Source organism: Aedes albopictus, chromosome 1 (assembly GCF_035046485.1).
Source record: "Aedes albopictus strain Foshan chromosome 1, AalbF5, whole genome shotgun sequence".
Taxonomy (NCBI): Eukaryota; Metazoa; Arthropoda; class Insecta; order Diptera; family Culicidae; genus Aedes; species Aedes albopictus.
The window spans coordinates 207013999-207030781 of NC_085136.1; the positions used below are offsets into that span (position 1 = coordinate 207013999).

The 16783-nt window shown below is 38.6% G+C and overlaps 1 protein-coding gene across 1 annotated transcript in view; it reads right to left on the minus strand.

Moving 5' to 3' along the window:
* The window catches only part of LOC109415536 (protein similar), a 268510-nt gene that overhangs the window by 172139 nt on the left and 79588 nt on the right, over positions 1 to 16783 (minus strand). The window contains exon 6 of the mRNA XM_062846159.1: positions 9791 to 9932. Coding sequence (XP_062702143.1) covers positions 9791 to 9932 — 142 coding nt within the window. The remainder of the gene's footprint in view (positions 1 to 9790; positions 9933 to 16783) is intronic.

The window sequence follows — 16783 nt, forward strand, 5'->3', positions numbered from 1 at the left end:
GATGGACACACATGTGTGCTACTCTAAGCATTTAAATAAATTTGGAATGTTTTCCACAAACACCTTCTTGTTGTTTCCCCAAATCTGTCAATCATCTGTCCGCGTCCTCTCTAGATGTAGGCAGACGGCGGCGTGGGCTGGACGCACGTCGTAATTGAGCCTCGCGAGAGGAAATATTGACACGCACTTTTTACTATTCAATATACATATTTCTCACACAATTTGGGAAATCCTTCCGGCGTGGTCGCGTGCTTGGAGATCGCTTAGGAGAAAAAAAAAAGAAAAATGTGTTCTGTTGCATGTGAGTACATTGTTCCAACATCTATTATTTTGTATTTATATTTGATGCACACACATAGCTCCACGTATGTTCGTGCATCTCAAACTAGGATATCACTGTTACCAGGAATGGGAAATGTCATTTTGTTATTTGGAAAATTTCACTTGAGGTAAGAACATTTAACGATGACATCATTATTTGTCCATAAATGAACAGCATTATGGATTGGCGATGATCACGAACCGAAATTCCCACTAGAAGTGATGCGAATCGAAAAATGTCATGACATTTTTCATTAAATTTCGTGATATTTCCCATCCCTGACTGTGATATTCTAATGCATGAAATTCGATCCTAAAACAGGTAATGTATAATTTCTGAAAATTCAGGCCAAACATGTCTAAAGGTCCTATCTGCAGAAGAGAGGCTCTCTTTGGTTTCTCTCTCTTTCGTTAATATCTCAGCTGTTTATTTGTATTATGATTGTCTCCTTGCATTGAACGATGGTCAAACCAATCGTCTTTTGTTTTGTACTGTAAAAATAGTTGAAAAGTGTACCATTACATTGCAATAATTGACAGAGAAAGTGAACAAAGAGAGCCTCTCGAATGCAGATAGGACCTATTGAAATGTTTGGCCTGAATTATAGTCTACTCAAAGAAGATCGAATGATAAAATGTATACCAAAACATACAACCGGAGATGCTTCAAAATTTTATTAACATTAAACATATTTAAACAGATGTCTTTTCAAGAACTTGTTAAACAAAAAGTGTAAAAGGAGTGTAAACCCTTTCTTTCCCACGACTTTGAACGCCTATTTCTATGCCAAGGATGTGTTTTCGAAAAAAGTGCTTGAACAAAAGATGTTCCAAATTGGCCAAATTTTTCGAAATCAGCAAAAAAGTTTTTAGTGGTACTGGTAAATCAATAGTTTTTTGAATGTTTATCAATACATAGTTCCACTATTGAAACAAGTAGTTGGCAGTTGGGTTTACCAAATGGGATTACAATCATATTCTGAAATCTATTGCATCATATTTATCTAAATCCGTTTGTCTCGAGTTCATTGAAAATCGATAGTGCTCTAGAGCAACCATGGAAAGTAGAGGGTTAATCCATAATATCAAAAGTGAAAAACAAAAAAAGTTCTCACATTCTGTGTTCCACATTAACAGCTTGCAACACAGAAAAACATTTCAGCTCGTGTGATTTTACTTTCAAAATGTTTTCAGAACATCCAATATAATACCACCGAAGAACATAATTCAATTTTAGTGCATCCTAAAGTTGTCAACCGTTTTAACTACAAAACTCAGTTTTAAAAGCCAGCGTGTATATAAATCAAAATCAACAAATGCAACAGCACCTTGCAAAAAAAAAAAAAAACTTTTCCGGAATAAACTGGTTCTATTTCTCACCGCATCCCACCGCAGCACATATTCCCCATCGAGGTTTTAATTTTAATGAACGGTGCCGGAATTTTGTTTATGACTTCCCACGCCTCACATGATCGTTTTTTTTTTGTTGCTGTTGTACACAGTGAGTGTTGTTTAGATCGCTTTTGTTTTCGCACTTTTGTCGCTAGGTTGCGAGTAGCGAATGCGTTCGATGTCGGTGTCCTTTGGGACGCAAAAATTTCAAAATTTCGCAAGCCATCAAATTAAGATTAAGTGGCGAGAAATGCGCTCCTGTCATTCATCCTCTTGGGGCGACAGGGTTGGATCTACGCATAACGGCTGTAAATTGTCCCATTTAAGTTATGTTCACACTTTTTGTCCATCAGAACTCGAATAAAATCTTTTGGTTTTATGGCAACTCTACAAACCTCCTCAAAACTAATTAGACTTTGAATTGTGTGTTGAAAAATTTGACAGAAACTAGTGCTGTGCAATATAATGATAGTTAATACTTAACAACGATACTCAATGTGATGCTCACTGCAAATGACTGCACTGCAAACACAAATTAAACACGGCGCTCGACTGCATACATAAGTTTTTTTTTGTACAAATTGACCCACATTCGGGCCAAACTTGATGATCGTCAATCAGCAGTGAGTGTCATAACTTCTGCGTCTGAGCGACGGTAGAATGCGTTGGGCTGGTATTGAGAAATGCAAAGCATGAGCGTGGTAGGAGTTTGCATCGTATCAATGCGTTCTCTGCGACTATGTTTGTTAACGACATTGATGCGGTCGATTACAGCGTTGTTGGACGATAGAGAGAGAGGTTGATGGTGCACAGGGCCAACATTAACACGTTCGATGCACAAATTGAAATTTAAAATGGCAAAACGATGAGACAGAAAGGTCTAGTGAAGACATGGGGTAAGTTATCGTGAGTCTTAGGCACTATCTACCAATGACTTACCGGTATGACTTCAGTGTTCCGTGGATGTTTGACGAGTCAGTTCTCGGCTGACCTATCACAAAGTGACCAAAGCACCCTACAAAATCACATTCCGTGTTGCACTAATTAATAGAAATGGAAAGTACATTTTGAAAAAGCTTTGACATTCACGTAGGCCTACATAAAAACGTGTTTGATGGATAATTAAAAATTGCGAAAAGAACTCAACGTGCTCCGGTGCGGTTTAAGTAATCAAATCCTCATAAACTTCTTCAAAATCTTCACAAACTTCAAGTGGAACTTGACAACGACGTTTGCCGGGACAGTTAGTTGAGATACAAATTTGTAATTATCTAATCTGCAAAGCAGATTCTGCTCTATGGATGGATAGCTTGCAATTTCCGATGGATGTAGGATTTTTTTTATAAAATCTGAGTTGCTCCGGCCCTGAAAAATATTTATTTATTGTAGTATGTCAACATTTGTGACTATTTCGGGTAAATCTACAGAAGCCGTCATTAAATTAAAAGAGCAATAACACATGTCTTTGACTCAAAGACACGGCTTAAAGAGTCTTTACTTCGAACCGTGTAAGTATCATATAATTGTCATTGACATTGTTTCTTTTTCATCTTCAGCACTCTTGCTACAAAAGCGATATTTGGCATGTTTATATGAACAACTGCAGCTCCGCTGTGTGTCCCCTGCTCTACTTCGGGGCAGAATTTCAGAAAAATCCATCACCTGCATTCTTGTGTGTTTGTGTGACAAAAGACCTCTACACAGTGCGCGCGAACGATTGACGAATCAAGTGCAACAGTTTACCGAGACTGTCCCGTGTCTCCGAAGCGGTCAACAATAAAACTGATATTTTTAAAGGATTGTGTATTTTTAGCCCATCACACCAACGGGCGAAACAATATATTCCGATCCAAGGGGATGGATTTATGTGTGTGTGAACTGCGTTCCATTCTATTGGCGGCTCTAAAATAAGAACCCCGAATCTATTGGCGGCTGATTGCACGGTTGTCTAACTTTCGGACACACGCTCTTCCAATAAATAACTTATTCCATACACTACAGAGACCCTCGCATACAAAACTAACGAATCTCTTCATATAGGTAGGTTCGGTACCTCAGCTCGGGAAAGACAACGACGTGACACAGTGAACAGGTGAGTTTTTACCTTCAACCAGGTCAGGTTAGTGCTAGGGGATGGGTAGAAGAAGAAGTGATACTGACCCTTGTCACTCGGGCAGTATTTTCCTTTGGATCGAATATGTTCGTTGAAACAACATCGTACGGCATTCGACGACGGTTGGAAACTGGGTGGTAATGTTGCGGCCAAGAACGCCCGGCCATGTTCACACAAACGTGAAAGTGATAGAAAATTATACGTAAATGGACATCGGACAGGGTGGGGAAAAAGTAAGCAAAGGATGATGTTTGAATTATGTCTGGATGTATAAATAAAACTGTATGACAGCTAAGTATGCGGTATCACAAATTGGGCACGAGATATCATTAGGTGATGCTACGTCTACCAAAGGTGTTATGTTCTGCTGATATTTTGGTCAATTTAAATTCCATACTTACTTGGTGGACAAGGACACGAAAAAAATGTGATTTCTCAGGATTTGTTCTTTGAAAATAGGAGACCGAACTTTGCATAAAATTCGACAGATTATAATGGAACACTAGTAAGTTACAAAAGTTTTGAAGAAACTCGTTATGAATGAAAGCCCTAAAAGACATTAACTTGGCAGACATTTGGTCAAATTTCTGGAAAAAACTTCCTACGTCAGAACAGGGAAAAATCACAAAAGTTCGGTCATTTGTCCTTTCACCTATTTACCCTTTTTGCATGTTACTATTTTTATTTCATTAAAAACAAAGGATTGAAGCGTTATTTGTAAATTATGTGTGTTTTACTATTCTTGAGCAGTTTTGACTAGCTTGGACCACCTTAACTAACGTTAGTATATACAGATTGATTGGTCACCGAAACTGAAAAATAATGAATTTCGGCTCCGTAAAGCACAAAACTCGATTGAGCCAATTTAAAAAGAATATATACAAAAACGCATTTAGCATGCAAATATGCATCAAACTTAGCGGTTTCATCATGAAATAGAATAAAATCATATATATATGATTTTATTCTATTTCATGATGAAACCGCTAAATTTGATGCATATTTGCATGCTAAATGCGTTTTTGTATATTTTCTTTTTAAATTGGCTCAATCGAGGCGGTCATAACCCTCATATGGGGCTGGAACCAGTGTGCACGTCAAAGTAATCCAATATCCAAGATATCTCTTGTACAAGGCAGTATCTAGCAGCGATCGTTTCTTCTTCTTGAAACACACGATGAAACATGAATCTTGGACTGCATGATTTTTTGGTCTACGTCTCACGTTCATACTTTCAATACTACTTAATAAATTGACCTTCATCCGGGCCCAACTGGATGAAGCAGTGAGTGACATAATTTCTACGCCGGAGTGACTAGTGATGTTCATTAGGTGACTCAGTGTTGATTTTTTTGTGATAAACGTTGATGGTACACAAGATTGGTAAGCACCTAATATAGAAAAAAGAAGTGAAGTATATGGGGAATCTTCTACTGGTTTATCTACCAAAATTTTGCGCGGCAATGGCTTATTTCGTGTCCACTCGTCCCATTACTTCATAATGCTCGGTCCAAAACGGACTATCCCTTACGGCGGATCATCATCATGACCACCATTATGGAACTAAAGGTTTCTGCTATCGGCGATCATAACAATAAATAACCATTTTGCGCGCTGTCACAAACAAAGCCAAGCGAGAAAAACTAGTCGACACGAATCGATGATGGTTTGGCAACTCAGTGTACAGTGCCAACCAAAGTATGCTTCTCGGGAAGCTTATTATAGCAACCGAGGGAATCGTTCCCATTTTCGCCTCGCGCAAAGCAAATATGACCACATAAACAGAAGCTGGCCATCGTGTTTTTTTCTCTTCTACCACCATCTCCGAATCAGCTTTGGGTTATCCTTCAAAGTAGGATATCGGAATAGCTGCATCTGAATAGCTGATGTAAATAATCGTAAAAGAGTTTTCTCTTCTTCGTTTTTCTCCTGGGTGACGCCAAAACGATGCAGTCAATACTAAATGGTAAGTAAGAACTGATAGCTGCGGGGGCAAGAATGGTTTCACCTCCTCCAAGATTAGTGAAGCGCGATGAGGTAGCTTAAATTTTATGGGGCCTTTGTTAGCAGAAAAAAAGAAAGGAAAAATGCTCTAATCCTTGCCCTACCTCACGAAAACTGAAGCCAGGAGAAGCCAAAAAAAGTTTGGTTCGGTGTTGATTGGGGAATGGAATAGTTTTTTTCTTCTTTTCTTTGTAAAATAAGAAAATCTGATATCTATTCTGGAGGGCTATTACAAAGAGGTAGAACAGAAAAGATTCACTGTAGTGTGCTAAAGTTCTATTCACTGTGAGGCGAAATTGATGTTCAGTTCATTTGCCTTTCACTTGCTGCCAGCCACGATGCACTATCGTCTGAAAGTGTGCCAACTATGGTTGCACTCAGGAAAAAAACGTCTATGAGTTTTTGTTTTTACTTTGGACCCAAGTGATTCTAAATCATACCTGAATTATTTAAAAATATGTGCAATGCAATCAACTCGTTCCCATATGAACAAAAGTTCGTTGAGTCACAAAAATTGTCTCCGTGCATTGGAAAGCTGCATTGAAATTCATATTGCCAGAAAGTGTACCCCAGTGCCACATGCCGTTGTGGAAATGATAAAACATGACGTAAATAGTGATACTTTGCGCTCGCCACTTTATTTGTCCCTCTTCAGGACGTTTAAGTAGCGGAAATGGAGGAAGAGAACAAGCAATGCTCCCATGAATACTGCTTTAGTTAGTGGTGATTTGTTGTGTATCTTCCAGCGTCTTACGATTGCGTTCGTTAGGGTGGGACTAATTCTTCTCAAGAATTGCCAAGGTCCTTTATTACCGTCGTTGGGGGTGAGAATGGGTCAAAAAAGGATACTCAAAGATTGTTTGTTAAATAACAAATGCAATTGAAGTCGGAATAACTTTTTATTTGGTATGTATACTCTCCTATGTGGTAATGATAGTTTAGCAAGAAAGTATCACGTTATATGAATTGCTTAGTAAACTACAAATGATTGATAATTGACCCAATCTCACCCCTTCGAGGGGGTGAGAATGGGTCAAAGTATTCGAAATCACCAAACTAAGAATATAAATTAATTTTATTGATCATATATAGTAAACATACTTAAAAAACAATGTTATCATGACGAATAAAAGCTTAGGTAATTTTAAAAGATGATTAATCCACCTAAAAGGGTTCATACAATCGAAAAAATGGTTGAAATTTGATAAAATACCGTTTGTATACTGTATCACCATGTTTAGCCATCATAATCATCCTCATTAAGAGCTTCAACCTCCATGAAAGGAGAGGAGATTACAATGAGGGAGGGGCGAAGAAAGAATGAAAGATTGATTGGAAAAAAAACATTCCAGTTTTTGTATACTGCATAAGAAATGTTTAACCAAACCCTCCGTTATAAACTCTTATGTACATGATCATTAGCCTCTATATTGCTAAAGCAAATCACTCCATCTCAAGATAGAGGGTCGTTCTAATATTATGTTAAGTCTATTTTGTGAGCTTACGATATTGCAGTACACTAAAGATTAGCTGATGATTAGAGGAGCTGTCCACACGCATGGGTGTATTGTTATAACTGATTTTAGGCACTAAACGTATTAACACACTCGTTTGACACTTCTCGACATATTTTTGAAAGAAAGCGTGCTTTAGTGAAAATACGGTAAACATGGCACCACTCTAACGTCAAATGGGGACTGGATAACAAGTTGAATTTTTAGTTAAGGCTATGTGCACTCGATAACTTGCTTGACCCAATCTCACCCCCATTCTTAATATTTAGACATAGGGTCGAAAATATTAAGTTTTTAAATAAAAAGAGCAATAACAGCCCGCTTTTTTCATTACACCAACCAGGTAATACCTACAGCTAACCACTTATAAGAAAATTTATGGTTAGGTACTTCTGTTAAACATTACGAAGGAGAATTTTTTTCAGAGTGTTTTATTAGTAGTTTCATCATATAAGTTTAGCCACAAATTTATCAAAAAACGATTATTGCAAAACATCTTATTCTGCATCATGACGTGTAAAAACATCTCCCCTTTGAAATAATATAAAGTTTTCAATATAAATAAGCGATAGTTATTGAGCTATTTCAAATTTCATGTTTCTCCGTTTTGACCCAATCTCACCCCCCAGACCCATTGTCACCCCCATCGAGGTAGTTATTATAATGATTATACAATTGAGGGGCCCAGAATCAAAGGGGTGTAAGTGACCATTTTGTCGATTTTGAGCTGAGCATATCATAAAATTCTTCAGATTTCAAGCTTTCAGGAACTTTTTTAAGATTGTTTCTACGATGATTGGAAAAATTACAATAAATCATAGAAAATTGGGTTGATTTTGAAACTCCATACATTTTGTATGGGAAGAAAAATTGGTCAAAAACTTTAAACCTCATTTACTCGAAAGTGTGTTTTTGTCACTTACACCCTTTTGCTTCTAACCCCCTCAATTATTTAAAATCTACTAAAATATTGATCAAGATCTTGAGAGAATATTGTGCAAAAAAAAAACTTTTAGACATATGCCGAGAATCGCGAAAAATGTATAGAAAATTGCATCAAAACCTATTAAATATCCATCCAGTTTGTTGTTTAAGGCTAGTAAGTTACCACAAACCTTGCAAGGAAAGGAGATCACATTTTTTTTTTTCAAGAATTCGGATTCAGGCACTTTATCAGAGATTCATCTGCAACTTGTACCATATGTACTAGGTTTTCGCTAAAAAAGCACCTACATCTTGAAGAATAGCCAAAATCAACGTTTAATAAAAATATAGTTACACCGCACTACACCCTACTCTTGAATGCAGTAACAAAACCAGCAATTCCAATATGGAGAGGACAATAAAAAGGTCGAAGCACTTTATTCAAATTTTGGTATGAAAATACCACCCCCGAAATGGCGAACGGAAAGTAAAAAGCTCCCGAATGATACCGGGCGACCATTCGTTCCGGAGCTTAAAAATAATTGCCGGTATTGTATGCACCATAATCATCATCATAAGTATAATAATTTGCGAAAGTTGTTATTCCTCTTGAGTCTGATGACCAAAAATGACCCACTATGCATCAGTAGCCACCGCGGTTCAGTGAGCATCGGGCGAACGAAACTATCGGCATCATGTTTTGACCTACGGTAACCGAACTCTAATTGTAAATCCATACGACACGGACACAGGAAAGTACTTTGGAGTTGTTAATGAGCCCGACTCGGGAAGCAACCGGTCCCTTATCAAACGAAAGGATCGAAACACTGACAGCAGCTACCTACCGTGGCGTTTGACCCGTTTCAAGCGACTTGACGTCTATACGCACGCAAGGGCGACGCGTCACCGCCAGGGAAGAGAAGGACTCAAGTCTTTATCGCACCCCGGTCTGCGAAATAACCTACATTCGATTCCTGACACGCATCCGGTCAGCCGCTTTGGAGTGAGAGGAACTCGACATAAGAGGGTCGAATCACAGCACGATTGGCTCCACGCAGGAATCGTAAATTTCTCGCCTTGTTTGTTGCTCTACATCTGCTCTAACTTAATCTCCGAAATCGTAAAAAGAAAAACAAAGTGTCATCATCACGTATGACATGTGACAGCTCAACGACGGCTTCATGTATGCAATCCAGATTGGATTCAAATGATTTATTCAAGATGGTGGGATACCTTAAAGATTGAGAACCGACTATTTTTGCATCCCACGTTCTATTCGAGGAAAGACTTTGAACGCACACGCTAACCTTCAAAATTACATTAACGCTTACATTTGAAGATATTAAAACTGCAGTTGTCGAATAAATCATCCCGCGATTCACTCGGTAAGCCCATATTCCCAGCATAAACCCCATTAAGTACACGTGTGGAACCGGAAACGTTATTTGACAGCGAACGGACGCGAAATACGCGCGCTAACATGTGTGACTGGAAGACATATTGGAAACAAGGCTTCACTTACCTGATGACGTAGTTGACGCAAACGATGCTGTGCGGCTTCTGCTTATCGTAGATAAGCGTCGCCTGCGTCACTACCCAGGCGTAACCGCCGGTACGGGCCAGGAACCGGTACCGGGCCGTTTCGCTCTGGCCTTTGCTGATGACTGCGGGAGAAACAAAACAAAGAAAAGAACGTGATTAGAATTGTGTCGGGGGCCGGGCCAGGATCAGGCAGGATGTTTCAGATATAGAATGGATTTCCTGAAAGTAGATTAACAAGACCGAGCCATCGAAAAGTACTTTTTCCTGCGAACGAAAGCGAGCGGCTGGCACGAAATGAGTGATAATCGCGATTAATGAATTAATCTTTCGTAAATTGTCCCAGGGGAACGTGATTTACGCCTAACTGGAGTCATATTTCAAGATCTGTTCTGGAAAAACTCAGGATTTGTTTTTACTAGGGTTTACTGGCGCTTGGGCTTGGTTGATGTTATGGGTTTCTTTGTACGGGTTTTTATACATAGGTTGAAAATTTAGCAAATTGTCTAATTGTAGTCAAAGGGGTAGGAACAATTTACACAACAGGTACAAAATTCGAAGACTATAGTTAAACCAACTTCATTCCATGTACTTGTTAGGAATACCGTTGCTTGGAGACTTTGAAATAGGGTATTCGATGAATCAACTATCGTCGTTATGAGAGTTTGTTTGAATACCACGGGATGAATTGGTTTTATCGCAGGATCAGAATTCTTAGAACACGCCATGACTTTGCAGCAATGAATTCAAGTAAGAAGATTTTTTTTTTCATCCTACCATTAGTAGGGAAAGTCTTCACGGTCTGAGGCTTGTGACTTCCTGGTAGAAGTAAATTGCAGGCGATCAAAACGTGATGCTGATAAAATTAATATAATTGTGCTCATTTTGCGAATGGAGAGTATCGAGATGAGAAATTTAGTCAAATGAGGTGACTATCCATTTGATTTATGTATATGACGAATCACTGCATTCGACTACGATGCCGACTATTGTCACGTCACTCCATTCGCAGAATGAGCACAAATAAATGAAAAAAAAAACTTAAATAACCTCAAAATAAACTGGATGGGTTTTCACACAGGCTTGCTCGTCATTGCGAAGATTCTGCCAGAGTTTACATAGATGTTTGTTAACTTTCATAATACTTTACTCGCTTCTATGTACTAAGTACCTTACAAAGACAAACCGGCAGACCGCGAATTGCGCCGCATCATCTTTATAGTAATCTAGAATATACAATCCAGTGTTGCAATCTATCATCGTGCTCACACATCACCACTGATAAAAACTAATCTTGTTTTACTTTGTTTTTGCGCTTTCTGATTCGTACTCTCTACAGCCGCTTACACCAGAAAAGACTGAATTCCACACACATCGTCCGCCAACTTCGTTTTGCGTCCATCGCCATTGACTGACATGACTTTTTCCTTCACTTCTTGCTCAGGGACACTTCTTGACAATCTTCTTGGTTAAAGGAACCCTGTGGTGGCGACCAATTTATTTTCGATATGCCAGAGGTGATAGACCAGTCTCTTCTTCAGGCACACCTGGGATGTCGAAGGTCGGACGAAAAATTGAATAACTCTGTCCTGAAAAGGACCGGTCTTCGTCTTCTTCGGGGAAAAAATAGTCGTTTTTGGCTGCGACTGAGACGGTTTATTGATATGTGCCATACAAAGACGAAAATTTTCCACAAACATAAATGTCTTACAAAGTTTTGAAACTGAACTGGGATAACTGTTCTCTGTGCTGGAAGTGTAGCAATGTTCTTCGTTGAATTTTCTTCCGAAATACTTCCTTAAATTTCCACCGCAATTCCCTCTTTTAAACCTTAACTTTCTCATCGAATTCTTCGAACGAAGGCTTTCATTTATTTTATCAAAGTTTATTTTTTCCTGGAGGTTTTCCGAAGTTTTTACTTTGTCCAGTTTTCATAGGTTTCCACCTAAAGCGTTTTGCGCATTTGTACCAATAAATAGGTTTTTTTAGAGGTTTGTTCGGTGTTTATTCGGGATTCCTGAGAGTTGGTCCTGGGATTTCTACCAGAGTTCCTCCCTGGATTTCTCCCAGAGGTTTTTCCATATACTTCCAGAGTTTTTCGCTGGATTCCTCCCGAGGATCCTACCAAAATTTATCTAAAGTTTCTTGAGATTTTTCTCTTAGTGGTTTTTCGGAATAGCTTCGCAACTGATTCATTCGGGAAAAATTGTGAGATTTTATGCAGAAGTTCTTCCAGGAGTTTCTTCCCGAGGGTTTTCCTATATTTCCCTTGGATTTCATCACGGAATTTCGCTCGCATTTACTCTCGGGATTTCTCTTAGAGTTTTTCAGAGTTTCTTCTTGAATTTCTTTAAAATTTCCTCCCGGGATTTTTCTCCGAATTCCATTTCCCGAGATGTCTCAAATTTTCTCAGGGTTTCTTCCGAAGTTCCTCATAGGATTTCTTGAATATTTTTTTTTACCTCCAGCCCTTCCAATATTTTCAGGATTTTTTTTCCAATGAATTTCATAAGTTATTTCAAAAGAAACTCATTGAAAAGTCCCAGCAAGAACTCCGAGAGCAACTATTCAATGAGTCCCAGCTAGCATAAAAAATCTCATTTTCATTTTCATTTTGCAGCATTTGGTGGGGCAATGAGAGCGCAAGTCAGTCCAAAGCCGATGATAAGGAGGGGTAATGGCTGAATAGTCTTTGCTGACCACATAAATGCCATGAGATAGGAAAAGGGTATTTTGGTGTGGGATTAGGGTGTTGGTACAGACTTGACAATATCAATGCTATTCAGATGCAAAATAATTTTAAGGCTCAATAGTGAATCGCATACCTTCCAAAACCAAAAAACAATAATCCATAAAATACCAAGCAAGTCAAAGAAAGAAAAAACGCCCGATTGTTTATTTTGTCAATTATAACAAACGGAAACTTGTACCTTCTCCGACTCGCCAGTCACCCGGAAAAAATGTCCCTTCAGTTCTGGAAAATATATTATCCCCAATTAAGCCTTTAATCGAATTGTCCGCGTGGTCTAGTAGTACCCCTGCTAGATAAGAACCAGTCATTGCCATACATATTAAATGCTAGACATGACCCCATGGATAGCATTTGCATATGTAAAAGCTTTGCTGATGTGACTTTCCTATTAAGCAATTTTCTCATCACATGTTTGTCTTCAAAACCTTGTCAAGCTTAGAAAATTGGAGTTAATAAACAATACATTACAAGGTTCGAATTCCCATATAATGAGATCATTCATTCGCACTACAACACCATAGGAGATAATATCACATTGGCTGATTACAGTACAAATGCGAAAAATCTCCCTTTTCCCCCTATCCGTAACCCGGGGACGCGCCCTGTTGGATTTCGAAAGCCTCGGAGAACACGACAAACCTTCAATGGCATTCCCATACACTAACCCACATTGCCCATTCAGGGATCTGACTGGGCCTATTACCCTCCCTCAGTTTGTAACATTCTCACCAACTTGGAATTTTATTTTCCCGGCACATAAATGACTTCGACAAATGTTCGATATACTATGCAGCATCATAATCAGTATAACAATATCAGATGACTTGAAGATCTGATTTTTACAGAATTGTTTGCCATTGCTTATACATTCAGCTATTCCAATCATTATTGCAAAGCACATCGACTACATGCCTGAAATCAAAGCTTCCTGGAAGATATAATCCAAGCCCATGGAGCATAAAAAATCTCGGGACAATTTCTAGTAGGAATCTCAGTAGTGGGGATCTCAGCTGGATCACTGCAAGAAACTCGGTAAACAACTACGCGGAAATCCCTAGAAAAAACGAGAACAACTCTATGAGAAATATCGGCAATAACTCCAACAGAAATCTTAGAAGGCACTCCGAAAAAAAAACTCCAAGAAAGTCCAAGGTAAATTCAGAAAAACTTTGAGACATCCCAGGATCAACGCCGGAAGGAATCTTCTGAGAAAGCTCCCGGGAAAAACTCCGTTTCAGGAGAAACTTCAAAAGAAATTCCACAAGATGCTTTAGGAAATATCTCAACTGAAATTCTTGTAGAAATCCAGCGAGATACTCTGGAAGAAAGCTCACGAAATTTTCTTGAAGAAATTACAAGAAAAACTTCGGTAGAAATCCAAGAGATATTTCTAGTTTGAGAGGTATTTCTATTTCCAGAAGTATTTCTAGTTCCAGCAACAAATCCTAACGAAATTTCTGGAAAAACTCTTGTAGTAGAATCTTTAGATGGAATGTAGAATGTAGAACTTGTTTTTTTAATAAGGCTCAAGGATTTATTTATACGATCCAATGTTTTTATCGGTGCAAAATTTTCCTGAGTATTCCCGGTTTTTTCCAGGTAGTAGACATCGAATATATAATCTTCCTTGGGCAAGCGATGGGATAAACATTTTCTCACTGTTACACATTCACCAGCTTGGAAGTATAAAATCTTTGACATTTTCACATGATGATGATGCTTGTTAGGGTCAAGTAGTTTTCTCATGAATTTCTTGTGTGAGTGTTGCTGACCGACAGACTGCCACAAATGTTTAGTAGTAGCGATTGGCCTAGGACCGGGTCTAGTCGACGTAGAACGGAATGAATTGTAGCACAACAAGTACCTAAAACAAGTAAACGTCATACAACGTCTAAATACAACCGCCTCTTGCTTCAGTAACATCCAAAAAACACCACTGAAATAAGTAATCTTAGCATTCCTTTGACCTATAACCCATAATATAGCACGAACGACATTATTCAAATTGAATTACTGAGTTCACCATGCTAATCACATAAGACGCAAGCTACATCGGCCAAATCATCTTTGCATTCCTTTGATCTCCATGATTTGTTCTGATAGCATCATTAGAATTCACATCCCAGTAAATCTACTAGCCATCCATCTTAGACCATCCAAACCGTAATAATAAATCGTTCCATAACTTTACGCCCGACTAGCTTCTTAACTAGTTATACGCGGCGACCTAATGTACGTGAGCTTGACATGCGAGCTCACGCTCAGCCCTCACATTGATGAAGCTGGAGCCCTTTGCCAAGGGCTGTTTACCGGCATAGAGTGAGGGCACTCCCTGTCATCGTTCTCATCGAAAATTCAATTAAATTTATGGCTGGATGATAAATTATACGCCCGCTAGTTTTCTCGTTCGTTTGCGCTCAAGCCGGTGCTGCTTGCTTATCTCTACTTCTGCGAAAACGGAAAAGGACGTGCCTTCGTCAGTACCAGCTCAGCCAGGTTCACATAGGGACGACGAAGTAACTCTTGTCGAGTTGAGCTCCGGTTGTAGCCATACCTAGCATGTTCAAAGGACAAACTGACATGCAGCCAAGCAACAGCAGCACATGATGCATTCTAATAAATGGTTCGTGATTAAAATAATAAAATATTAAAATTGGTGACAGGATCCTTTTTCTTTTTCTCGGTTTGGCATCTCGTCCTCCATGCCACAGAAGATGGGGGGAACCAAATTTCCAGTAAGGCAAACACTATATTTTTCTTATCAATTTGTTGCATTTGTGGAGTCTCTCAGGAGCCATACATTTGCCTTCTGCGGTAAACGGAATGATTTAGCTGGTGTAGGGCATAATAAATTCGGATTGTTTGGAAAAGTGAATGCAGAAATGTAAGAAATCATTTTATAAAATCATTTGTGCATATTAAGACCGTTCGCAATGCTGTTTTATTTTGTATGGCGAGTTTTAAAATGTTTAAAACTCGCCATACAAAATAAAACAGCATTGCGAACGGCCTATTAGCAGGATTCTGAAAACTTTACAGAACCTCACGACTACCAGTCCTTGAAAGAATTAACTCTGTGCTCTAACATCAATTTCAGTTCTTCAAAGTTTGATTTTTTTTAAGTTTACAAGAAAAAATAAAAAAAAGATGAATTTACAAATTTGTTCGAATTATTTGATTCAAAAGTTCTTATCAACCCATGGCTATTAAAAAACTGTACAAGATGCATAAGATCTACCTAGATCTGCACCAAATACTAATAATTTTATAGAATAAAAATCCACAATTTGTTTTCCGTTTCACTCCGGAACCCGGACCGAGCAAAAGTGCATGTTGATATAATAATGCACTCGTAAAATAATGGAAACCGTTTTTCTCGAAATGATGATAAGCGTGCGGTGCGGTCGTCGTCGGTTGGCTACAAACCACCCCCACCATCAACGCTTGAAGCATCAGGATCAGATAGCACTGCTTGCTGTCGCTGGGGGGATCAAGAAGAATATTTCACTCGCGTGGGAGAAATGCATTAAATTTTAAAATTGACTGGGTTCGTCCTTACCTTCCTACACCGAATGTTTGTTGTTTCTGTCCGTGGAGCCAGACTTTACGGAGAAAGGGAAAAGTAAAATGTGGTAGGGGGTGTGTGTGCTGTTCTGTGCAGGATAATGAATTTGTTACAATCGTTGCAGCTGTGCACTCTGCGGTGAGACTTGATGGCACGAGTGTCGATGGCATTTAGGAGGAAAGTGACTTTGATTGGATCATTGAGCTTTTGAAGGATTATTAACTTATTGTGGATTTGCAGCCATGAATTTCACTAATAAATCTCTGAAAACTAATATTAACCCTTTCCTTCCCACGACTTTGAACGGCTATATCCATGCCAAAAAAGCGTTTCCGAAAAAAGTGGTAGAACAAAAGTTATTGCAAATTGGCTAAATTTTTCGAAATCAATGAAAAAAATTTTGGTTGTAAATCAATAGGTTTTTGATTGTTTATCAATAGTTCAACTATTGAAACAAGTAGGTAGTAGTTGGGTGACCCTATTGGGTTATAACCATATTCTAAAAATTATTGCATCATATTTATCTAATTCCGTTTGTCCGGAGTTCGTCGAAAATCGATGGTGCTCTAGAGCAACCATGGGAAGTAGAGGGTTAATTATTAGAGGAGACTGATGAAGTAAATAGTGATATAAGACAATACTACGCACTAGATGTTTTA